Source organism: Cantharellus anzutake (genome assembly GCF_015039405.1).
Source record: "Cantharellus anzutake strain C23 chromosome Unknown EI90scaffold_132, whole genome shotgun sequence".
NCBI lineage: Eukaryota > Fungi > Basidiomycota > Agaricomycetes > Cantharellales > Hydnaceae > Cantharellus > Cantharellus anzutake.
This window is the reverse complement of record NW_024067082.1, coordinates 151,046-174,473: the sequence shown is the minus strand read 5'-3', so window position 1 is coordinate 174,473 and position 23,428 is coordinate 151,046. Positions and strand designations below refer to the sequence as shown.

At 49.2% G+C, this 23,428-nt stretch overlaps 8 protein-coding genes across 8 annotated transcripts; 3 read left to right on the top strand and 5 right to left on the bottom strand.

The window, feature by feature from the left end:
* Window positions 1–1,971: 1,971 nt before the first annotated feature.
* EI90DRAFT_3021915 (ribonuclease H-like domain-containing protein) lies at window positions 1,972–3,092 on the top strand (the record flags this gene model as incomplete). Its single annotated transcript, XM_039057718.1, has 6 exons — window positions 1,972–2,255; window positions 2,303–2,454; window positions 2,503–2,568; window positions 2,617–2,850; window positions 2,896–2,961; window positions 3,034–3,092. The coding sequence occupies 6 exons, from the start codon at window positions 1,972–1,974 to the stop codon at window positions 3,090–3,092; spliced, it is 861 nt and encodes a 286-aa protein (XP_038908896.1).
* Window positions 3,093–3,146: 54 nt separating this feature from the next.
* On the bottom strand, window positions 3,147–5,086 carry EI90DRAFT_3088223 (uncharacterized protein). Its single transcript, XM_039062257.1, is given in 7 exon segments — window positions 3,147–3,339; window positions 3,359–3,735; window positions 3,785–4,093; window positions 4,148–4,283; window positions 4,331–4,562; window positions 4,611–4,706; window positions 4,756–5,086. 7 exon segments carry the CDS (start codon window positions 5,065–5,067, stop codon window positions 3,203–3,205), a joined length of 1,599 nt encoding a protein of 532 aa, XP_038908895.1. The 5' UTR covers window positions 5,068–5,086; the 3' UTR covers window positions 3,147–3,202.
* A 185-nt stretch (window positions 5,087–5,271) lies between these two features.
* On the top strand, window positions 5,272–6,058 carry EI90DRAFT_3088221 (uncharacterized protein; the record flags this gene model as incomplete). The annotated part of the gene is made up of 3 exons (XM_039062256.1): window positions 5,272–5,593; window positions 5,644–5,672; window positions 5,723–6,058. Coding segments are annotated over exons 1-3 (344 nt in total), but the record flags the coding sequence as incomplete, so codon positions are not given.
* Window positions 6,059–9,570: 3,512 nt separating this feature from the next.
* EI90DRAFT_3135189 (uncharacterized protein) lies at window positions 9,571–11,499 on the top strand (the record flags this gene model as incomplete). Its single annotated transcript, XM_039064713.1, has 7 exons — window positions 9,571–10,064; window positions 10,123–10,264; window positions 10,310–10,444; window positions 10,492–10,701; window positions 10,751–10,846; window positions 10,894–11,142; window positions 11,191–11,499. 7 exons carry the CDS (start codon window positions 9,571–9,573, stop codon window positions 11,497–11,499), a joined length of 1,635 nt encoding a protein of 544 aa, XP_038908893.1.
* A 1,009-nt stretch (window positions 11,500–12,508) lies between these two features.
* On the bottom strand, window positions 12,509–13,920 carry EI90DRAFT_3293931 (uncharacterized protein; the record flags this gene model as incomplete). The annotated part of the gene is made up of 5 exons (XM_039067406.1): window positions 13,761–13,920; window positions 13,586–13,710; window positions 13,320–13,531; window positions 13,124–13,270; window positions 12,509–13,075 (listed from the first exon to the last, which is right to left on the bottom strand). The coding sequence occupies exons 1-5, from the start codon at window positions 13,847–13,849 to the stop codon at window positions 12,509–12,511; spliced, it is 1,140 nt and encodes a 379-aa protein (XP_038908892.1). The 5' UTR covers window positions 13,850–13,920.
* Window positions 13,921–15,027: 1,107 nt separating this feature from the next.
* Window positions 15,028–16,537, bottom strand: EI90DRAFT_3021910 (uncharacterized protein; the record flags this gene model as incomplete). The annotated part of the gene is made up of 4 exons (XM_039057717.1): window positions 15,028–15,413; window positions 15,570–15,732; window positions 16,206–16,333; window positions 16,489–16,537. The coding sequence occupies 4 exons, from the start codon at window positions 16,535–16,537 to the stop codon at window positions 15,028–15,030; spliced, it is 726 nt and encodes a 241-aa protein (XP_038908891.1).
* Window positions 16,538–19,207: 2,670 nt separating this feature from the next.
* On the bottom strand, window positions 19,208–20,794 carry EI90DRAFT_3021909 (uncharacterized protein; the record flags this gene model as incomplete). The annotated part of the gene is made up of 8 exons (XM_039057716.1): window positions 19,208–19,426; window positions 19,475–19,589; window positions 19,637–19,763; window positions 19,817–20,048; window positions 20,098–20,222; window positions 20,267–20,375; window positions 20,424–20,734; window positions 20,785–20,794. The coding sequence occupies 8 exons, from the start codon at window positions 20,792–20,794 to the stop codon at window positions 19,208–19,210; spliced, it is 1,248 nt and encodes a 415-aa protein (XP_038908890.1).
* Window positions 20,795–21,338: 544 nt separating this feature from the next.
* Window positions 21,339–22,508, bottom strand: EI90DRAFT_3021908 (uncharacterized protein; the record flags this gene model as incomplete). Its single annotated transcript, XM_039057715.1, has 1 exon — window positions 21,339–22,508. One exon carries the CDS (start codon window positions 22,506–22,508, stop codon window positions 21,339–21,341), a length of 1,170 nt encoding a protein of 389 aa, XP_038908889.1.
* Window positions 22,509–23,428: the final 920 nt, after the last annotated feature.

The window sequence follows — 23,428 nt, the reverse complement described above, 5'->3', positions numbered from 1 at the left end:
ATTTTTGCCACCAGCCTTGTCTAGTTCTCTAGTTGTCCTCTTGTTGCCTTGTCTAGTTCTTTAGTTCACTTTCTTAGTTTTTCAACTCAGACTTCAAACTTCACTTCTCACTTTTTTTTAGTTGCTTCTTCCCTTGTCTAGTTGTTTAGTTGTCGCATTGTCGCGTTGTTGTGTTGTTGTATTGTTGTTGTCTTCTCCACTTCAGTTCTAACCTTTGTTACTCTCTTCTCCCAACTTTCTCACCTTCCACTTTCTTCCTATCAAAATTTTTCCTCTGTGGCTGTGCAAAAAAGTGCACAGCCACTTCTCTTTTTTTCATTTTATAATTTTCACTAAAATCACACCTTCCTAACCCTATCAACCATTTCAATTTTCATCCATCCAGTCAAAACTTATTCCACTTTTAGTTTCACTTGCACCCTCACTGCACCCGAGTGCACCCTCCAAATTTATTTTCCAAAAAAAATTATTTAAAAATTCCATTCCATTCTCTCTCCTAAATATATCACACTGAAAAAGACCCCATATTTATATCTATTTTCTTCACTAAGATATTTCACTTTTAATTTCACTTGCACCCTCACTTGCACCCTCTGCACCCGAGTGCACCCTCGAAAAAAAACTTCCCCAAAAAATTACAAATAAAATATCTTCCCATTCTATTTGCTTACCATATTCCACCCCAGAACACCCCGCATTTTTCCCTATTTTGTTCGTCCACTTATCAATTTATTTATTCTTTTTTTCCTCTAAATTTTATTTTTCCCATATCTCCTTACCTAGAGCAGCTATTCACATGCTCTTTTTTTTATCTTGTAGATCTCGCCCACAGCTACCTGGAATGCCTATTGCCGCCCATAATTCTCAAAACTGACCAAGAAAACATCGAGGCTTCAGGTCAAGGGTGCAGGGTGCAGAAATGTCCACGCTTATAACTTTTCAACGGCTGAACCAGATTTCAAATGATTAGTACCGTTAGAAAGGTGTGATTTTTCTCTTTTTTTCAAGCCCGGAAAATCCCGAGGGTGCAGCGGCAATAGCCTATTGCCCCCTCCTTCTATAGAGTGGCACAAGTATTATGATTCATAATACCCACTGTGATTAGATAGGGTGCAGCGGCAATAGCCTATTGCCCCCCCCTTCTATAGAGTATTTTTTAACTGAACTTCCAACTTTTTTTTAGTTCCTTCTTCCCGAGTCTAGTTGTCTAGTTCTTGCCTTCTTGCCTTCTTGGTGAAAGGACGAGGAAGTATCGGTATCTCGACAGTGAGCACTAATCGCGGCCTCCTTGCTTCGCGATGCCGCGTTTCATTTTGGCGGCTATGTTCACCCCCGTGGAGATCGGCTGTCGGACCACGCTCATAGTCACTGTCATCATCCGACCCAACCGATGTCAGATCTAGGGGTGTGGATGGCATGTGGCGAGGGGTGGGCGGGTGAATTAAGGGTGCCATGGGGTCAATACACATCACTTCTCCGGCGGCGGCGGCTGAATAGTTATTTGATGTGTCGCGCAACATTGATAAGGTTGTAATGTTGATAAGGTTTTTGGCGTTTTTATATAATAAAAACTAACTCGGAACCTCCCAAGCTTGGCGCAAATGAGTCACATGACTCATTTACCGATGTCTGCTTCCGATATCTCCATCTCCCCACATGTGCTGGCTTCTTGTCGTGCACGATGCTCCGCACCCTAGAACCCCTCGTCATGACCTCCCGTCCCTAACCGTGTAATTACGGCCTCCATTGCGTGGCCATGCTCCACGAGGGCAGTTAGGATCAAAATGCTCGGGCAATGTACAGGTCGTGACTGAAAAGATCTGTCATACTAGTCATAATAATGTACCAGAAGGATGTTATCAAACGCTAATAATACACGACAGTTTTGGGACTATTTCCTTTTTTGGTTTCTCCTCATCCTTATCCATCGTGAACCCTACCTGAAATTTTTCACTTCTTCGTCCATACAAAATGGCTTTACAACGATTTCAAACATCCCTAGATGAATGTTTGCGAGAGCTGCCTGGGGAGAGGGCTTATGAGCACTGGGAGCGTGCGAACATGGTTCAAACAATGATAGCAGCCAGGAAGCAAGAGATCCAAAAAACACGGACTGAGGCGTCAAAGGAACTGACGCGAGACTTTGAGCATTTAGAGGCATCAATGCCCCCATACGAGCTCCCCGTACCAATCGCTTATTGCACGGGCGTACAGCAATTCGAAAAGGAATACGACAAGCGGTTTGGGAATGCGAGGTGAGAAACCCATGCAACGTAAAGTCCCGGTCCTGACGAACAAAAAGGGAAATATTTGTGGACATGGAATGGTCCAAGGTGACTGGCCGATTCACCATTCTCTATCGACGAATGATGGGCCAAACCCTCAACCGAATAAGTACGATCCAATTTGCCCACTCATCGGGCGTGATAGTATACCAACTAGAGACTAGTGCATGTGAGTTCTCACCTTCAAACCATATTTGATTCTAATACGCATCCCAAGGCCCAACAAAAATAAAGCAGATACTCACTGCGGGACATGTCACAAAATATGGAGTTGGCATCCGATGTAAGCAAATTTGCGAATCGGGCGGACCACATTAAACGTGCACTACAGCCGACATGAAAACGGCAGAAGAGGTCTGGGGATTCTCCATGGCAAACACAAAAGATATTGGCGAGCTTGCAGTCCAACTGCATCCTCATCATTGGAAGAGGACGAAGGGCCTCAACCAACAACCAGGGATACGAAAGCTAGCCACATTGTATTTAAGGCAGCGGATTAAAAAGCACGAACCCAAGTGGCACGGGGGCTGGTGGACGCGGCACCTCTCAGACGAACAACTAGAGTGTAAGTTTGTGATTCCTCATAATACAATCGTTGACAATATCTCAGATGCTGCGATCGATGCATATGCATCGTATGAAATTTTCCTGAAAATTACGGAAAAATCAAACGAACGTGTGCCCCAAGGGTATATCTCGTTTCGTCATCTTTTTATTTCAATTTTTTTGAGCTCATACATGTAAAAAGATATAATCGGTAGTGAAAAAAATGCGAGGATGGCTGATAAATCGAACATGCCTAGCTGAAATGTCACATCCCAGGATTCATTCTTTGACCCATGTGGCAAAGATAATAATTCACCCATGCAAAAATGTTATTCGAGTACATGCGTTAAACTACAAAGAATACAAGCACATTACTCTTCGGAAGAAAACATGTTCTTAACCGCAGTCATCATACTGCGACGGAAGAAAGTTGCCATTATATCGTATTCTTCACGCTCGCGGGAAGTAAGGCAATCCTCTTTGTACGCATGATTCGCGATCCGAAGGTCTTCGAGTTCAACGATAACATCGGCGCACGCCCTCTTCGGTACAATGGCGACTCAGAGCTTTGGCTATTTTCATCATATCTGGCCCATGAGTTCCGAGGAACATCATCGCCATCGATGCTAATGAAAAGAGGTTCGCGGTATCGGGGGAATGGACAATTTCTTTGTCAGGGGTAGACAGGGCGTCTACCGCCTTCAACACCATCGCAATCAAGGACGTCGTCACCGATGAGTCCCCGATCGTAGATTCGTCATTGGAACTTCGATCCAACCAACTCGCAGATCTTCTCATGCACCCCGCAGCGAGGAAGTACGACCCATGCATGATACATCCATGGCTCGTCGATCCCTCCTTTGAAATCGTCGCATAGGCATATATTTGCCCAGGCGGAAATACGCTAAGAATACAATTAGAAACCCAACCCAAAGGAGAAAAAATTCACTCACACTGTTTGACCTGCGGAAAGCACGAATGAACCGTACCGGTGTGGGGCCTGGTACAAGTACTCGAACCCCAATGGGGTCTGCACGTCCACATCACCGAAATTCACGATCAGCTTTTGACTTTCTTCGAGAATCGGGATGAAAAAAACCACATGGCCACTAGCGCAATAGAGGCTGATCCCAAGGCCGTTCGGGTTTTGATGGGGTGGATGCACGGATCCAACGGCGGAGATCATTGGGCCTCGCCAGTCTCGGACATGATGATCATCCAATGCAAAGTCCGCCAGGGCCACGCCGTGAGTGTTAAGGAGCCTTTAACCCATGAGCTTACGCATCAAAGCAAAAAAAAAAAAAAAAAAACCTCACCTCTCCACCGGTTGATATAGGCTCGCAGCTGTTGGGGCATGCTCGACGATGAGCGGCCTAGATGTTGGCCAATGACACATCTCGTATGCAGCTTCCCGCGCGGAAATCTCGAACAGTTCGTCCACTGCATCGGAATCTGGAAGACACGTCAACGAAACCAATGGAAAGAGCAAGCAAACTCACCTATACAGAGCATACTGGACCGAAAGTCGATGAGGTTGAAAAGGGTTGGAACGTCGAACTCGACTGACTGCTGCTGTCCCGTCAAGATGATAGGGTCACCAGCATCGACCATTGCCTGAAATTCTTCGGGTGACATATCGTAAGCCTGTGACGCATCTAGCACGGTGAGCATAGAGTTGTCGAGGTCGTACTGGGTTGATTCTACATAACCAGTGAAGGCACAGATAGATGCCTGCAATGCTATGAAAACCCAACCCTGAGAAGGCAACGAACGACTCACCGAGTTTTTATGGTACGGAAACACAAACGTTTCCTTGTGAGGTGTTCTATTTTTGCGCATAAGAGACGCAACACGGAATTCTACACGATATATATCCTGCCCAGGCCTGTCAGCTTTCACCGCCCAAAGCCCACAGAAAGCTTACCTTGGGATTTTTCGTCGGACCCGGTGAGGTCCTCTTGAGAGGGACTTGAGACATGTCCAAAGTGTTCAATTCTGGCCAAGACTCGATCTCCTCCTCAGAGATGGAGAACGCTATCGTTCGGTCCTTGGCCGTACCAGCCTTTCGAGAGGACACACGAGTCTTTTTCTGTGGTTGCAGGCCACTTTCATCTCCCCCCCGCCTACGCTTTTGACCGGCACGAGAAGTTCCCTGCCGGCGTGGCCCAAGGCCCACCTGTCCTTTGCTACCCTCGATTTTGCTTTGAGTTTGCTCCACGTGTGATCTGAGAGTCATCCCTCCTTGACTGCCAACTCCCTGGGTGTGTGGCTCGAGGCTCCTCCCGCCCTGGCCATCAGACGGCACCTTGGCTCTGCTACTTGAAGAGCCAGAGGTTGCTCCTTTACGTATGTGCGGGGGGGTGTGTGGCGTGTACGGGGGTGTGGGCACGTGGAGGCGGTGTCGCGGGGGCGTTACTGGGGGACGTGGAGTATGGCGAACCGAGTCCTCCTCATATGGGCTAGGGGAGCGATTTATCGTCTCGGGTATGCACGGCGAAACCAATGTCCATGCAGCATGGAACTCGTCAAGGTCAGCTTGTTCGACCCGTCCCGATCGAGAAACGGATATGATAAGGCGAAGTATGGCATTTTCCAACACCTTCTCCGGATCGGTGGTTCGAGAGAATCCTCCATCCAACACAGCATAAGTCAACAACGTGTTGATGGTAGGGAGCGTGGTCGGTTTCGCGAGACCCGTGTCAAGAAGCAACACGAGCGGGGAGACCAAAACCGCCATAACGAGCGGAGCAACGTGAGAAGAACTATAGAAATCGTTAGTACGGACCCTCAGAAAGAGAAATGAAAAAAATACCGTTGGTTAGCGAGGAAATAATGATTTCGCTATAACGTTCGTTAGTCATTGGGCATGCAAGAGGTTTCGGGATACTCACAAAAAACTTCAACATGCCCGACTCCCTCATCCCATTCACGGCAGCAGCGCAAAAATAAATATTGCTGAATAATCGGTATTGCGCAGTAGTGACATCCAGTTGCAAAGCGAAACGAATCAGCTCTTGCGGGGTGGGATTTGGCAGGTTATCGGATTGGAAGGGATTTTGAAGCTTGAAAAAGTCGGGGAAGGATCGCAATTCAACCAACCGACCCGGAATATTTCCCACCCAATACTCAATATCTCGCCTTATCTTGCTGGCAGGCCCGGAAGAAATTGTTCCTGAAAGATCCATGGCCGGCTGCTCCATCACCGTCCAATTGAGTCGAATCATAAAGATATGACACATGGGAAAATTTGCGTCACCACTGATCGCGAGAAACTAGGTTTCCCGGAACGTGATACTATCTCATTCACACGTGCTTGGACCAACTCATCCCATTGATCCTCCCCTGCCAAGAGCCCTTGGGCAAGATCATGAAATTCTGACTTCTTCACTTCTCAAGCGTATTTCGAACGGTGTCACTAAGTTCATCAAAAGGCGTTGACATGGTTTCCTTCTGAGTTACCCGAGTCGGACAACTCCTTTAAATACAATTCCAAGTCACATGTTTCTCCGCTCCGGGCGACTTTTAACACCCGGTTCCGACAATTTCCAAATATGGCAGTTGTGGATATTGTACACGAGAATCTTGAGGTTTACTACAGGGTGCAACTCTTCGTATGGAACTCTGACATTTCATAAGGGACCCATAGCCTCGACCGCCTGCATCATCTTTTGACGGGCCATATCCTGACATCCATCAGCGTTGGCAGCCTGAACCCTCTGGAATCCTTCCCGGAATTGCTCAAAGGCTTGAGGATACTGTTTCGAAAAATGAAGAACAACAGCCTGCGCAGCTTGGCAAGTGTCTTCACTCTTGGAAAACATCATAGCCATGAACATAGCAGCGAATACATCAGTCGGCTGAGGATCGCCCACCAAAGGAAGACGCATAAGAATGCGGCGTTGCGAGTCCCGGACAAACGCTTCAAGTATTGCAGACATCGTATCCGATCGATCCTCCTGCTGCAATTGGCGATCGACCCAACCAGAATAAAAGGAACGGGTCATGCAATGAGGGGAAAGAAAGGACGATGCCCGCATCAGTGTCCCAAAACTCAGCTCATTGGATGCGTCCAACTTTGAAAGTGTAAATACAAAATGCACCTGGCCTGGTGCCATGACGCTATAAATAATCAATAGATTGAACATGAACAAGAAATGCGACCTACAGAGTTTGCCCCGGAGAGAGGACAAAGTATCCATATCGATGAGGCGGATAAAAGAGATATTCGTACCCGAGAGCCCCTTCGAAAGTGACATCGTCAAACTTGACGATCAACGGGTGCGACGGGTCAAGTGAATCGAGCGAGACAAAGACGAGTTTGTGACTGACGTCGCATTGGAGTGCTGTGCCGACCCCATTGGAATCCTGATGAGGCGACGAATACGAACCTGTGGCTGCCAGCATCGGGATCCTCCAAGAGCTGTAATCCCCAGGGCATCCCTTACCCTCGGAGATCATAACACTCTCAAGAGTGTCAAGAAGCCTATAGAGAATATAAGAACGACCGCAAGAGAAACGAGAAAACATACCCGTCCACAGCGAGACGGCCAGCCCCCCTGAGCTGATGGACGACTAGCGGCCTAGACGTCCGCCAATCGAAGACTTCCTGCACTACGCTGTCGAATCGCTCTAACGTTAGTTTGTCGTCCTCGCCCAGTCGAACACCGTCTGAATCTAAAGGGACATCAACGATGGTCTATCTGAAATATAAAGACGTACCAAAGCATGCAACATGACCCTTCTCACCGGTGAGAGCGAGAAGGTCACCATGGTCCAGTACGCGTTCTTCAGGCTTGCCAACAACCAAGACCATCCCTTGATCATTGACCAACCTCTGGAAAGCCGCTGCAGACATGGCCAAGGCCTCAGTCTGCAGCAGAGTTTTCGGGTGCCACATCGCGTCCAGAGCACTGCATTCTAGTAAACGCCGCAGCTTCCTGATAGGTTCCTGACCGGCCATGAGTCAATGATGGACACCCAAGTTACGAATACACACCAGGTTGAGACGATGCGGGAAGGAAAACCTCTCCCGAGTCCAGCAACACGTCTCCAAGACGCAAGGGAGTTCGAATTCGCTCAGTATCTAGATTACTGCATGAGAAAAATACCGAGGATCAAGTGGTGCATACCTTTTGTGCGCGGGTTGGGGGAAGGGGGTACGAAGGGACGTCGGGGATGTCCAGTCCAGGCCAACTTTGTATATCTTGGAGATCGGGGATGTGGAACTCGGCATCCTCACCACGAGAGTCCTGATAGCGCGTTCTAATACTCGGAGCTGTTGTGCGACGTCGGGTGGATAAAGGGATGCGGCGAGCCGTGGACCTAGTGGAAGAGGGAACTGATGGACGTGAGGACCGTTGGAGCGGACGGCTTGTAGATGTACTGGCGGCAGAGGAAGTGGGTGGAGACTGTCGACGAGGAGTTGAACGCGATTGTCGATGCACGACAGAGCGGGGAGCTTCCCCTTCCGTTTCCTCGTCATCGGTATCGTCGAGAGGAGGGATAGGGTCACGATCGATGGTCTCGGGTATGCATGGCAAAACAGCAGTCCATGCAGCATTGAACATGTGGCAGTCTTGTGGGCCGATCTCTCCTGTTTGAGACACAGAGATTACGAGACGAATGAGTGCATTTTCAAGCACCCTTTCAGGACCACTCGACCGGAAAAATCCTCCACACAGGACGGCATACGATAGCAAAGTGTTTGTCGTAGGCAGCGTTGAAGGTTTCGCGAGGTTCTTGTCGAGAAGCAAGACCAAGGGCGATATAAGAATCGCCATACCCATAGGGGCAACATAAGAGAATCTGAAAAAAATCAGTACAACCCATAGCTGATAAGAAACAACAATCACTTTTGATTAGCACCCCAAGAATGGTTATTCTACAATGTCATTAATTAGGGATGCAAGATGTTATATCACACTCACGAGATAGCTTATTCCTCCAGACTCCCGCATCCCCTTCACAACAGCAGCGCAAAAATATATATTACTGAGTAGCCGATGTTGTTCTGATGTGGCACTCAGACGAGAAGCAAATCGAAGAAGACGTTCAGACGTGAGATGTTGCCCATCATCCAAGGGAGAAGTGTCTCGAAGTTCGAGGAAATCATGCTGCTGTGATCGTAATGCAACCAACCGATCCGAAATATGTCCAAGCCAATAACCGATACATCGCCTCGTCTTGTCTAGGGGCGCAACAGCAATCGGTTCTGAAAGATCCACATCCTCCTTGTTCAACATCCGATGAAGACGAACCATGAAAAGAGACGACAAGATGCAGGGGAAGATACGTGGTACCGTCGATTTCTCAAAACGGACTTCCCCAGAGCGTGCCAATGTGTACTGGAGAGCATATGGCTGGACCAAGGTTTCCCATTGGTGGAACGATTGGGCATGACCTTGAAATTCCAATGGGAATTGGAACCCTTCAAGCACGTTTTGGACCGTAGCAGTGAGTTGTTCAAAATTCCGTTGAGGGATTGACATGGTTGTTGCTGATCACCTGATGATCAGGCTTATGGATTTCCCACGACGTCGGCAAAGTTCTTTGGTTCCTCGATCAAGGAACCACTGGCATATTACCCTTTTGAGAATGAACCCCGTACATATTATTTATAAACATGATGGGTCTTTTACAGAAGGGCGCATCTGAACGTGTGATCCACACTTGTAAAGTAAATGAATGGCCGTATAATGCAATTTTTCGTCATTTTTCCCTGTTCTAGTGGTGCTGCGACATGTCATACTCCCCTAATAATGCCAACTCTTCCGAGTCAATTTCCCCCCAATCCCCTTCTTCCTCTTCACTGGCCGGCTCCATGGCTGTAGACGAGGACTGGGCCGCCTTTTGGGTCTTTTTCTTCTTCGTCTTCGTCTTCGTCACTGCCGGCGATGAGGCCTTCCTTTTCCTCGAGCTTTTCCTCGAGCCCTGTGCACCTCGCCGTCAGCATCTTGCAATGATCGACGCGTTGTTTACTTATCAGCCTGTCCTTCTGCCTCCCCCTCACCTTAAAACACGGTTATCAGCTGTCGTACGAGCATGTAACCTGACGTTACCTCCGGTCTTGCCTCCTGGCGCCGCCATCCTGCCTTTGCTGAACACACGCCCCCCAACCTTTGCCACCCTCTTCTCTGCTTGGATTATTCCCGCCTCTAGCTCTGCAGAGATTGATGGTTGTGAGCTGGAAGGTGGTGGCACGTCTGGAGACATGGTGGAAATAAGATGTGGGAGGTGACGCGGGAGGTGACGCTGACGTCACTTTCCCCTCCCCATCTTCTACGATGCCTAGCATGGCCTACGAGCTCTATAATGACGTTGCCATGCACGTTATGGACAGAATGAATCATATCCAAGAAATCCTGCAAGACGAAAACGCGGATCATGTCAACAATCTCGTCGAGGTACTCATGCGCCTCCGAGACAAACTCAACGTGAGGCCCACATATTCAGAGGGGGACGTTCATAACATTTCATAGACAATGGACCACATTCTCGGTCCTCGGAACCAAGATGAGGGTGGCGATGGGAATGCCAACGGCAATGGGGGCAGCGGTGGAACCACCAATAGAGGCCCTAACCCAATTGCGAGTCGTACAAACACGCAAGCGCCAGTAAGTCATCTTTCACTCACATATCTCCCCAATCAACCCCTCCCAAGTGGGCGTACGACATGCAAGAGATGCAAAACCTTGCCACCGAAGGCCCAATGCCCTTCGAGACCCTCCGCGATCAAAGTTGGTTCATGCCCGACACGCTGCTTAACTCTCGCACCAAGACTGGATCGAAGCGAATCACTCTATGCGAGATCAACACCCTTCGTATGCGTATTGGACTAATGGGAATCCCTGCCATACGGCTGCGTGATTGGGTGAGTTTCATCCAGCTCCGTACGTCCTTGATCTGAACTCTGTTGCAAGCATGCTTTGTTTCCTGCAGGCTTAGAGGAGCCCCCCGACATGACCTCGATCATTTCCAACAGTGATCCCTTGTCCCAATTCGACAAGATCGTCGATGTACGTCCATCTTTCTTTCTGCAGATCCTTCTTCATCTCTCCGCCAGCTCCGGAGTAGGTATACCCACAGTGGGTCGTTGAAACGGTTTGCGTTGGATACCCTAGAGGCTCTGCTCGTGCTTGTGGAAACAGCAAGCTATATCACTCGCGAAGATGTCCAGACACCCATCTCTCCCACTTTTGAGCACATCTTGCGCTCTCGTTACTCGGCAGACAACACGAAACATCCATACGACGGTTGCTCTCTTAGCAAGGAAATAACGGCTACTACACACTGGCTGAACTCGTATTTCTACGTGAGTAAACTTTGACATTTGGACCAGAAACAAATCCTGATCGATCAGTGGGGCCCGGTCGTCGTCCTTGCACCACCGTTTTTCATTGACTTTTATCGGAGCACGGTTTTTTCGAAACGATTTGGACACCCTGAGATCGACATTTGGATCGGTTTGTGTGATCACCAAGGGTGTACCCCCGTCGACGATCGCAAGATCGATGCCATCCATGCACTTGACAAGTTGATGCGTGTAGCCTTTGACCACGAGGTCGCAGGATATGCTCGTGGGTTGGCAGTCCAATTACATTCTTACGATGTCGCTACCCGTCGCAAACGTCGTCATGGGCATGACAGGAATCATGTTCTGTCACCGTGATCTGATGTATGTTATCTTCGACAATGAGACAATGGCTATAGAGGTTGCAACGAGGGAGCTAAAAGAAAGAGACCATGAAACACATCAGGTTGTCAACCATGATCAAGGGTAGAGTGACGTTTGCGGTGAAATGAAAGAATCCCCCCAACCCATTCGTTATCTCCACAACCACTGGACCGCTTTAGTTCAAATTTTGTACATATAGACAACGTATTTAACATTATTTTATCAGTGAATTAAAATTCCAATCCCCCTTGGCATATCAGTCCCATCAACCTCGTTCACCCTCTGAGCGCACATCGAAACATTCGCAAAAGTCAGCAGTGGAAAAAATCATATAAAATATTTAAATGACAGGATGGCATCCTAACAAGTATGTGGGATTTTTTAATATTTTTTTAAACCCCCAGGCTCCAACTTGCACCAAAAATGGCTGTCGTGTATCTCGTCCACGAGTTCCCGAGTACGAATGAAAAAACTTTCTTCCTCCCCTTATCTCCTCAACGAGACGACCGTCTAGAACAAAAATTTGGGGGTCTGGACAACTAAATCAAGTCTATGTTTTAAGCCCAAGAACGCACGGTGGAAGTGCGAAATGGCGGAGAACGAAGGGGTTGCAGGTAGCGCCGTGGGATACGTTGGGTCAGATGGAATGCTTTGAATTCAATGCACTAGAGACTCATGTAGAATAGGGTAGACAGCGTCAGGGTGCAGAGGGAGCAGTAGGATGACATCTCAATGTGACGGGTTGTGCAACTTGGATAGCGGCTATGAGACTAAGGATCGCTTGCATGTAGAAAGGAGGTCGCAGAACCGTCAGATGCGTGCGGCTGGGTACACTGAAAGGGTAGACGGCGTTGATCATTCCGAAAAATGAACTCAAGTGAAAGTCCTGGATCCAGCGCGAAAAAACTGTCAACGTGCAGACGGACCTCAACTCATCATGCTCATCAACGCGATTGTTATTTAAGGAATTGTATTTGACAATAAGCGGAAGAGGAAACGGCCTTCATGTAGCCATCGTACACGGGTGCTGCCGACGAAAAGCCTTGTGGGTCTTCCCATAAACTGGGTAAAGATCCCTGGGCCTCTCAACAGACTCGTGGAAAAAGACGCGCCGATCTGAAAAAAGGGCAATCACCATTCGCCCACTTCCTGACCAAGACGCAGCATCGTGGCGGAGGCCTGCACCACGGATGAAGAATAGATCCGAAGGGCGAGACGGGAAGCCACATTTGAGATCCTCAAACTGGAGTTCTCCCCCATCGTACTCTCCAAAAACGGCAATAGCATCGAAGCCGGACCAACAAGATCGCTTATCCGCATGGAATTTGGTGCCGGCGTTGAATCGGACAAATTGGCTGAAGAAATGGCACTTGATGTGTGCCAAGTAACCTTCCGGGTCTCGATCGCGGCGGATAGAATCCCACATGCGGCGACTTTGTCGTGACAGGTTTGGGGCAAGCCTCTCCAAATATTGATTGAGGATGTGATGAAAGGCCTCGCTCTGCTTGTGGAAAGCGTGGCTTTGCTCCACGCATTGCCGCGCATCCTTGGTGATGCCGGGGGGAATATCCTGCAAATTTGTTAACCTCTGTCATGACACGATAGAAAGTTCACTCACTGTTCGCCCAATCTGATACCGATAGCCGTACTGGATTTGGCCGTTCTTGAAGAGATCGGACGAAGCGGTGTTGAAAGTAGCGCGATACTGGTCGCGGGTGAACTTGTACGTGTGGCTCAACTTGTGGCCAGCATTAACCATGTTTTCCTTGGATAACGTGTCAATAATGAACAGCAATGAACGGTTAAATACAGACATGAATACCCATAAGGACGTTTGGGAGACGGATCGCAAGAAGGACCCCTGACCGGTCCTCGATCGCCGCACCATCGGGATGACGAAGAACGGCCATTTGTTCCGGTGTCATAGTGGGGAGCGCCAGCTCGATGGGTCTGGCTTGGCTTTTCGAGGGCGGAGTAGCCTCGTCGTTGTGCATGGCTACAGTTGCGTAATCGATATCCAACTGCACTGTGTTGCAAGTTGGTCAGGCGAAAGTGGACGGGAAAATATCCTAAAACTTACCAGTGTTTTTCAGCGCTTTAAAGATGGTGGAGTCCACCAGCTCTTCCGCTGCTTCAACCTCTCTGCGTACTTGTGGGTCATCAATACCCTCCATACGCTGGCGGTGAGCCTCTACTGCCTCTTCTCTAGTTGAACGTTGATGCTTAAATGGAACGCCAAGGAACGGTAAACCTACCGAGGCATGGCTCTGAACTGCTTTGGACCAATACCGGCTTGTCGATATTGGTCCCTCTTGGCCCGGGAGCGGATCTTAGGAGCCTTCATAGTGAGGCAAAGAGACAAATGTGTTACACCAACTCCGCAGTACTTTTTTTTTCACCAAGCGCGATATTACATTACATCATGTGACTTCAAAGTACGGTTACGTGTCCCTGCTTCTATATAATATCACATACAGTTGTTTCCATCAATACATATTCCGCATCACAACCACCAACGTGTTAGACACATCCTTCTCGCTTCCCTTGCCCCCCTACTCAAACCCATCAGGTAGTCGCGTGTCGTGTCCAGTGTGGAATAAAATAAAAAATAAAAATAATAAATTGGTGTAAGATAATGGTCAGGGCCTTGGCCTTCAGCCAAAGCGCATTCATTGGCAAGACAGCTTCGTCAGGTTGACGTTCAGCAGTCCAGGTGCACCCCAATGAAGTATCATGAGAAGAATGAAAAAGGAAAAAAGAATAAAAAGGAGCCCGGAGCCCTATGGAACATCAATGTCAGCAACAAGATGATGAGTGATCGGTACATTACCATGCATACGTCATACCCATGCACCCCTGCAGCGGGGTGACAACGACCTCAGTATGCATCAGCCGGTGGCCTCCATTTCAGAGACCCATGGTGAGGGGCGTGGAGGCAACAAGAGTCAGCGCTTCATCCAGATGAGATAACAAAGAAAGAAAAAAATCCTTTGGTAATAAGAGAAAAAAGAGATGCGATGTACAACCACCTGAAACCCAATTGACGGGATACCCAATGTTTGATGAACTGCACGAGGGTTGATCGGATGATGAACTTGCAGACGGAAATCTGAATGGGTGGTAAAGGTGCGGACGGAAGAAATCTTAGACGCTTTCCCATTAGCCCCCAGAGAGGATCCAGCCATCGATGACCAGCGCGTCGAGGGCCTCAGGTAGCCAATGATCAAGATCAAATGGCTATAGCTTTAACTGAACAGGCAGGCGAGCCAAGCCCACCCGTTCGTTGCAGCTGCTTAGCGCTAAGGGGGAAAAGGGAGGAATGAAGGGATAGACAGACGGATGGACGGACGGATGGACGGACAAACAAACAACGGACAAACAAATGAACAACGGACAAACAAACGGCAAACAAACAAACGGACAACAGACGAAGCTAAGAGGGAAGAAAGGAGGAACTGACTAATCCAAATAAATATGAAAAATTTTCCATCACACGGCAAGTCCCAGCCCCTCATTCGGCGCCTATGAGAACGCACCACTGGGTATTACCACGATATCGAGGCAACGAGCAGCATTGGGAGATTTATGCAAAAAGAGCGGTCCCAACTCCCTCCGGCCTGATAGTGGTCGTTCGGTGAGATTGAGCGCTTCCTCAAAATTGTCATCGAATTTGACAAGTGCTTCAGCGCCGACGTGTTCCAATGCTTTCTTTATTTCTTCTTTGATTGCTTTCTTAAGATCCTCGACATCCCTGTTCAACGCGATGTCGACACCGATAGTACGATCGTAACCATCGCCGAAAACCCAGAAGACGAGCCTGGTCGTTGTTGAAAGAGATTGCGTGTCATGTTTGGTTCGATGTGCAGGCGATTCTCTTCGACGCGGGGCTTGCGAGAGTGGTAGGAAGGCTTTCAATGGTGTGAGTTTTTGAGACTTTCTTCGAGGTCATAATCGTCGGGTAGGGATGCCTAGCTTTGAGGAAGCTTCGAGGCATCGACATGATCAGGGCAATGGCACTGTTCCTCCTCGATCGAGCATTGACAAACGATGCAGGAATCTCGTACAATCCTGAGCATCACCAACGACGCTCTCATTCTTGAATCCCATAATTAACGCCATCCGCTCCAGAGCGGCACCGTCAACTTCGGAAACCCACAACCAACCAACCACGGCCAACCAGCCGGGGTTCACGAGTGCGTGTGATCGATTTGCCCAGTATGCGAGTTTCTGAAGTCTCCCTTACCACAGCTGAAAACCAAAGTGGCAACCAATCATCCCCGCTACCCATAGTCTACTACCCTTATCCATACATGTCATTCTGGTTCACCATCAGATAAACCGAAGCGCACGCAGATCAAAAATGCATGTACTAATTGCCAAAAGGCGTGCAAGGGCCATGTGGTCGCTGCGTATGTTACGGTTTATCCGACTGCACAGATTCTGAGCGAAAAAAGAGGATAACGAGCGCAAAGTGAGGGCCTTATCGCAAGCGCGAACGTGCAGTGGCTCCGCCAGAACATGCAAGCGGGGATACGGGATTGCTCAGCAGCTTATCGCCCCTAGCCAGTACACCGTCTTTTCACCCTACGCAACACGCAACCCACCCCAACCGATTCGCCCTCAACGCGAAAACGTAAGACTACTGGAGAAGTTTCTGCCGTCATTTACCACGATTCTCTGCGGGAAGACCACTCTCATACCAGAAAAAAGGGGACGAGAGCGGATCTGGGGAGGTTCCAACTATCTGGCAATCTGAGAGTGCCACTGTCGTGATCCGCAGCGTTACCACCTTCCGAAATACCGTGATTTGCGTTGATCATTTCGAGATCTGGAAAGGGACAATGACCAGCTGTCGCGTCATGATTCATCTTATACTGATACTTAGCACTATACTTATTGTGTTTGGTCTGCATAATTACTAAGAGCATTGTCCGCGCCCTCACTGATGGCTATGAAGAACTAGTGGAACAATAAGTATGATACATAACATATGCGCCTTAATCAGGTCGCTATTTTGCAAGGGACCGAACATGTTGACTGAAACCCGCACATTCACCTTCGTGGACACAAACGCAGGAGACCGCGGTTTGTGTTGCAGACACCAACAAACCAAAGGTTTCCATCTATGCTCATGAGATTCACTTCCTCTTGACTGAATTCTTGTTTGTTTTTATATATACACTGACCAGATTGAACCCACTTAAATCCAGCCCCTACGTAATGAAGAAATGGGCAAGCTGGTACAACGAGTCCTAACCATCGGCCCTCCAGGAGCAAGCCACATCAGCAATAAGTGTATGCCTGAGGGTATCGATGAGCATCAATACAGCGAGTCAGAGGCATATGGGAAGAAATGTACCCATCATTCCGGTCCCGACCCTCAAAACAGTTGACGGAGAAGGCTGGTATCACGGCGCTGAACAAGGCCGATTCCTTGATCAAGGAACGAGGACTTTTGAAGAACCCAGTGACGTGGGATGACGGGGCAGCCATTGGATACGGGACTTGCAAGAAGCGTCGGGTCAGATGCATCCGAAATCGATGCACCGAGTGGGTGGTAGACAGCATCAGGGTAGGCAGTTGCGGTGACACGGTAAGGTGGTGGGAGGGCACGACATCTCCAAGAGAACCGTCACAGCCAGGGGATGTGGCCGGTTGGATGTAGCGAGCGATGAGAACGAGATATTAGGAAAAACGGGCATACGATCCTAAGAACATTTTAGCAAACCCAATTGTACTGTCATGGAACAATGCACCAATTTCAGATCAAACCCAACCCGTTAGATCGCAGGCCACCCCGGGCGATCTTTGCACTTGGCCCAGAGAAAGGTGCTGAACATTTAGGAAGAAATCGAACCATGGCCAACCCATGCGGCCATTTGGGTAGCGGTAGCGCACATCCCAGAAAAATTCGGGGAAAAAGTGGGGTGCCAAACATCGAAGGAACCCATGTGGGATTGACGAGAAGGGCACTTGGGCGCTTTATGACCAGGAGAGGGGCGGTGCGCAATGTCGAGTTTGCTAAAACTGACGATAGCGGAAGTGCGCAGGTAGATAGGGATGACATGGTAAAGGGAATGATGGCAGATGGCATTATTCGCATATCGACTGACAGATCTGTTCAAGGGTGTCACGCAGAACAAGTGTTACAGGTGTGAGGTTGCCATGAAATTGGGCGAGGGAGGAGTGGGTGAGTTTTGCAAGAACGGTATCGACAGCATTATTCTGATCGCTCTGGAGGGCGGCAAAGCTGAGCTACAACCCAGAGACATCGGCGTTAATAAAATGGCAGAATGAGAAACCATACATACTGCGATTCCCAATTGATGGCCATACGTCTCACCAAGGATGGCACTCGCCAAGGAACCACCAAGCCGCAAGTTGAACAGACTGCAGCAGAATTAGTCAGCTTGACCAAGAAATCCTCAAAGTCTGTGGGGATGACAACGCGTTTGGGCTTGGGATGTCAAATGCTACAATAATTGATGGAATGGTGGTCAGGAAGGTGAGATGAAGGAGGACAAGGAGGATTCAAAGGGAACCTACGAGCATGATGATGACTAATTACCCGATCGAGGAACGAGAGCAGGTACTTGTCATCTTTTCACGAGAAACGTTACTCCATACAAAAACTTGACAATACGGCTGCCGGATTAACAGCTGTTTGTTATCGTACCAATGAGGCATGCAGTGGATGACAGAAAAACGCCATGGCCAGCAAGTTATATTAATCTCGTTCCTCATGGCAAGAGTCAAGGAAAGACTCGAGCTGCTGTGGAGCACCCATCGAGAGACGAGAGGTCAAAACCGTTTCCAAAATGGATCAGTAGTGGTCTTCACTGCACGAGTTGGGACTGGAAACAAACCATACGCACCCTCTTGCTACTCCAACAGATTGAGGTGCCCAAGGGTCGCACGTTGTCCAGAAGGAAACGAATGCTGAGGAGATGGAGGAAGGAACGGGGAATCGGATGATCCAGGGAAGAGTCAAAGACGAGGTAGGTGGAGTTAGTGCCGGAAATACAGCGACGACGAGCACGCCTGTGCGACATTGTCAGTGATCAGCCTGACGATGCCCAGGATGATTTCTATGCCGGCTAGTACCACGCACATGAAGATCGATCCGACGCAGACTCCTGGCTCCCTTTCGCCGAGTGGTATTTCGATTGAGGAACGGAGCCATGTTTTTTTTTTTTGCAGGAAGCTTTCGGCTGGTCCCGGATGCTACAAACTTCACCGGCTAACACCCTCCATACATGATAGGCAACCTTTTTCCCCATATCTAAAGTGGTGAGCCTCCTTGAGCCTTCCCGAGTCCTCACAACGATTCCCACTTCCTTTGCGTCGCATTTGACATGTTATAATAATTCTAGGTGAACACGGTGTATGCCTTCTGTGCCTTTGGAGCCCAGTGGGTAAAGTTCTTTCTCTGAACTGTATGTCGCTCATTGGGCAAGCCCATGCATATTAACATAAGCCACACGGTCATGATCCTTATCATCCAGAGCTGAGGACCTCGCTTGCGGACATGGGTCGGACAACTAGGCTTGGGTACTGATGTAAAACATATTTAATTTTGCGGCTACGCATATTTATATGACATGAAAAATACACGATTTTATCTCGTGGCAAGAAATGATGAGCGTACGGGAGAGAGATGACTACCGTGAAAGAACATGGCGATATGATGCGGACAAGATGATTAGTGTTCACGAAGGATGTGGAAGGGGCGCACGATGCATCGGTCTTCTCGGTTGGTGCCTTTAGGCCCTTGGATTTTTGCCGAGATATCCATTACCTGGAGGGTAGTCGTCACCTTGCATGAACCACACATGCAACTCGTGACGTCGACAACCTTTTCCATCCAACTAGAGAGGGCCTCCTCTGCTGTGTCACCCTCTCCAGTTGAAATGTCCGCAAACTAAGGGAGTCAATAAATAATCAGAACCCATGAGCTACGAATCCTTACCGCTCCACACATATGGATCTCCGTGGTTTCGTCCCCATGCAGCTGGAAGATCCCAGACCACACTAGCGCGGGCTTGCTACCAGGGTGCCGAATGCAATGGGTTCCAGGGTGGGTGCTATACGGGTGATAAGCACATGAAAATAGAATTAAAGTTGGACGTACAAGACCTGACATTCGAGACAGTACCACATCTGTGGTGGATCGGTATTGAGCACAGACAGTTCCCCTTTAACCTCTCTCCAACCCGACGAGTCCCCTTCCCAAGTCAACGAGTAACATCGTTGAGCAGCTGAGAGAAAGACGGTAAATAGCACCAAGGACCAGAAATGAACTCAAACTTACTGCATGCCCGAGGCGTCTCCATCATGACGGGCAAATAACGCGCATACCCTGACACCTCAGATGTAAACTTGGTATATGGATTAGCGTCCAATTGGCCGTCCCGATTCCTCATCGCCTTGAATGCCCTGGGATTCATAAACCCGAAATTCATCCAGCGTTGCAACCGGATCGACCAGTATCGGTATGTGCTCCGATCGGCATAGGAAATCAAACGGTCGCGGTTCTTGTGCAGCTAAGGGAAGAAATAAATACATACACTCAGCAAAAACATTTAACGTCACCTTGCAGGAACCGACACACAATACGTCCCCAATTTCAGCATCTTTCGGAAGGAGGCTGCCATCCATCTTAGCCACTTCAACCAACGCACCCCCAGTGGTATCTGCAAGCAAAAACTCCATGAAAACTGGAAAAGTCAGCAGCGTATTAAACCAAACAACAAGAACTCACATCCACCCCCTCCCCTGTAGGGCATGACACCTGATTTATGTTGAACTATCCCGACGATGGTGAACCTTGATCCGCTGTCATGCATTGCCGAGGTGAGAGTGGTAACACTCTACGGAAATCAATGAGTATGGAGGGGTGGAAATGAAAAACGATTTACATCTGGGATAGTGGGCGCGTCGTTGGACACGTCTGCTGCGGTGGACACGTCTGCCGCGGAGGACACGGCTGCCTTGGAGGACGCGTCTGCCATGAAGGACGCGTCTGCTGGTGAGGATGGATGTAGCAGGGAGGAGGACGTGGGCGGGGTAGAGGATGAGTGTGGCGGGGAGGACGTGGAGGACATGGGCGGTATAGAGGATGGATGTGGTGAGGAGGATGTGGACGGCGTAAGTGGTGCGTCGTCATGGCATCGACACTTTTTGAGAGGAGGATCGGAGTTGGCAGCAGGGGACAACGCGCGTTTCTGGCCTAGGAGGAAATATCAGAGTGGCGGAAAGTGACCCATTGTGGAAGCGTACTATGGGACATATTCGAGACTAAGAGAGATAGAGATAGAGCAGAGATAGACGAGGAGGGAGAGCAGAGAGAAGATATGAGGAGGGGGGTCGAGATCAGATCGGGTTTATATAAGGGAGCGGGATCAAATTCACATTGCGACGTCGGGATCAATAACATTCATGCATGAATGAAAACACAGCCTCAAGAGTCAAGTGTTCGTTCAGTCTCCTTTCTTGATTTCTCCAAGGTCAATGCACAGCGATATATACAAAGGACGAGAACTTGGTTGCGAACCCATGATGCGTAATACATGATTGTACTAGTGTAAATAGCACAAATACTTTAACAATCTTGGTCAATTCATACAATCGAGGAGTGACCGGTGATGTAAACGTTAGTCTCTCTCAAGTATGGAAGCAAAACACGTACAAAGGGCATGCTTATTCGTTAGATATCATCTGTAAATACAAGTGGAAACATAAGCTTTTGTGGCTCGGCGGTGCTGGTCTACCCGCATCGTCGCCACTTGCCTTGTCATAACCACGACAATAGTTTGTCGTATTACAAATGTTCACTAGGAAGATGTCAGGTGCAGCTCTTGGCATGCCAAGGCCGCTACAATGGTACCGCGTCTCATACCCTCGGCTGACACATGGGCTGCCCAACGTCCCCACTCTCCCACTGTCTTGTTGTCCATACCCAATCCTGGGGACTCACAAGAGTGCCCAAAGTGGGGTGCCACTCTGTCTCTCACCCAACATTGACGGAAAGCGAGATAAAGAAGACGCTGATACCATTCTCGTTCATCCAAATCATCTATCCCAGGGCAAGACTCATCTGCATGACAAAACGTGTGATGTGGTGGGTGACATCGGCATTTGTCAATGTAGCAACAACCGCAATATGAATACGTTTGTTCACTAACAACGGTTCGATGGAAAGCTACGCATGACGGAGTGGCACCATGGAGACCCTGCTTGAAGACTTCGTATGGAGTGCCGAGAGAATAAAAAGGACACGGTCTTGAAATCGGAGCCACGCTGAGCTGAGATGCGTGGTGGACTTCCCTCCCGGTTTGATAGAGGCACAGAATGCATCCTCTGTGGAAGCGGGACAAGACTTCATGGGCGTTGGAACCACGCAGGGCGTCAAGCATCGTGGAGGGGGTAGGGGATACCTGCTCAGAAAAACCTGTTCCTACTTCCCAACCCAACAACACGGGATCGTTCACCACGTCACTGCAGACACCCATCAGAGAGTCTGCCTGAGGAGCGATAAGGCAGCAAGCCGGGATAGACGGTAAGCGATCATCCCGATTGGCTGTATTGTCCTCAAATGGCAAAAGCCTGGCACCCTCGAGATAAGGAATGCCAAGTAGCCGTTCTGGTGATGATGAGCGGCGGGGTTCTACACCTTCGGAACCCATGTTGGAACCCATCGAGGGTTCCTTGGAAGGGGGCACATTGGGAGCGATGAGACAGGAAAGTGGGACGGAAGGCAAGTGTGATGGCGCATCGTTCGTAGGTGATTCATCGATCGGGATAGCGGCTGGGATAGGAGAGGAGCGGGAATACGGAGGTGGAGCAGGCTCAAAACACCAAAGAGGAATGGAAGGTGACTTGTCCATCACTGGGACATGTGGCGGGGGTCCGTTGTCCGGGATAGACTCTGGCTGGACAAGGCATGAAGGAAGAATCGAGGGCAAGAGCGGCCAGCGTTCCTCGATCGAGTTAGCTATCGGCATGTTTGGAATCGTGGGTGGCGGGGGCCTCTTCTTTATTAGGTGAGGGCGCTGTGGCTTGGGAAGGGGAAATGGAATGGGGACATGACTAGGTGTTTGAGTGGGTTGGAGAAGGTTTTCAAGGAGATGCTGGGGCGGTATCTTTGTACCGGATACCAAAAATTGCGAATGTCTTTGCTCCTGGAAAATACACATGAGCCCCGCAAAGGATCACATATAAACCCAACTCACCTTATGAAGTTCACAAACATCGCAGAGGGCAGAGTCAACTACGTACAGGCATGTAAGCGGCTTGTCATCCAAAACCTGCCCCAACACTAGTCGCCGGCAAGGTTGCTCCGCCAACGGCAATGTGAGTGATGACAATAGTTGCTGGCGTTCTGGGTCCCCAAAGGCGAATCGATGCTGTTGCATGGGAACGACAACATGAGAGACACCAAACTTGAGGCCCCTGGCCACTCGTCCACTCGCCTGTGCAAACTCGATAATGGTCTCTGGAAAGTCGTGGAATACTGCAGCCACAACCGAAGAATGATCGATCCCATGATAGAGCCCACTAGTGCCGATCAAAATGGGCTGGTTCCCGCGATACCAATCCCAATAGCGATCCTGGCGGCTTTGCACCTGGGAGTGGTAGACAATCGGGCGCTGTTGATCATCAACAAGAAGGTCCGCAATTCGTTCAGCATCAGATATCTCCCTCACAAACACAATGACCCGTTGACCTTTCTCAAGTGTCGACAGGTACTTTCGGGTTATCGACACAACACTCTGGTCTACATCAGAAGACAGTTCGAACCGGTATTGGACCTCGGGTCGCTGGGTATGAGAGTCTCGTGCAACCACTGTGCGACGAGCATCCAGACCCAACAGGGAAGCGAGCTCACTGTACATCTTAGGGGGCAACGTCGCTGTCAGAAACA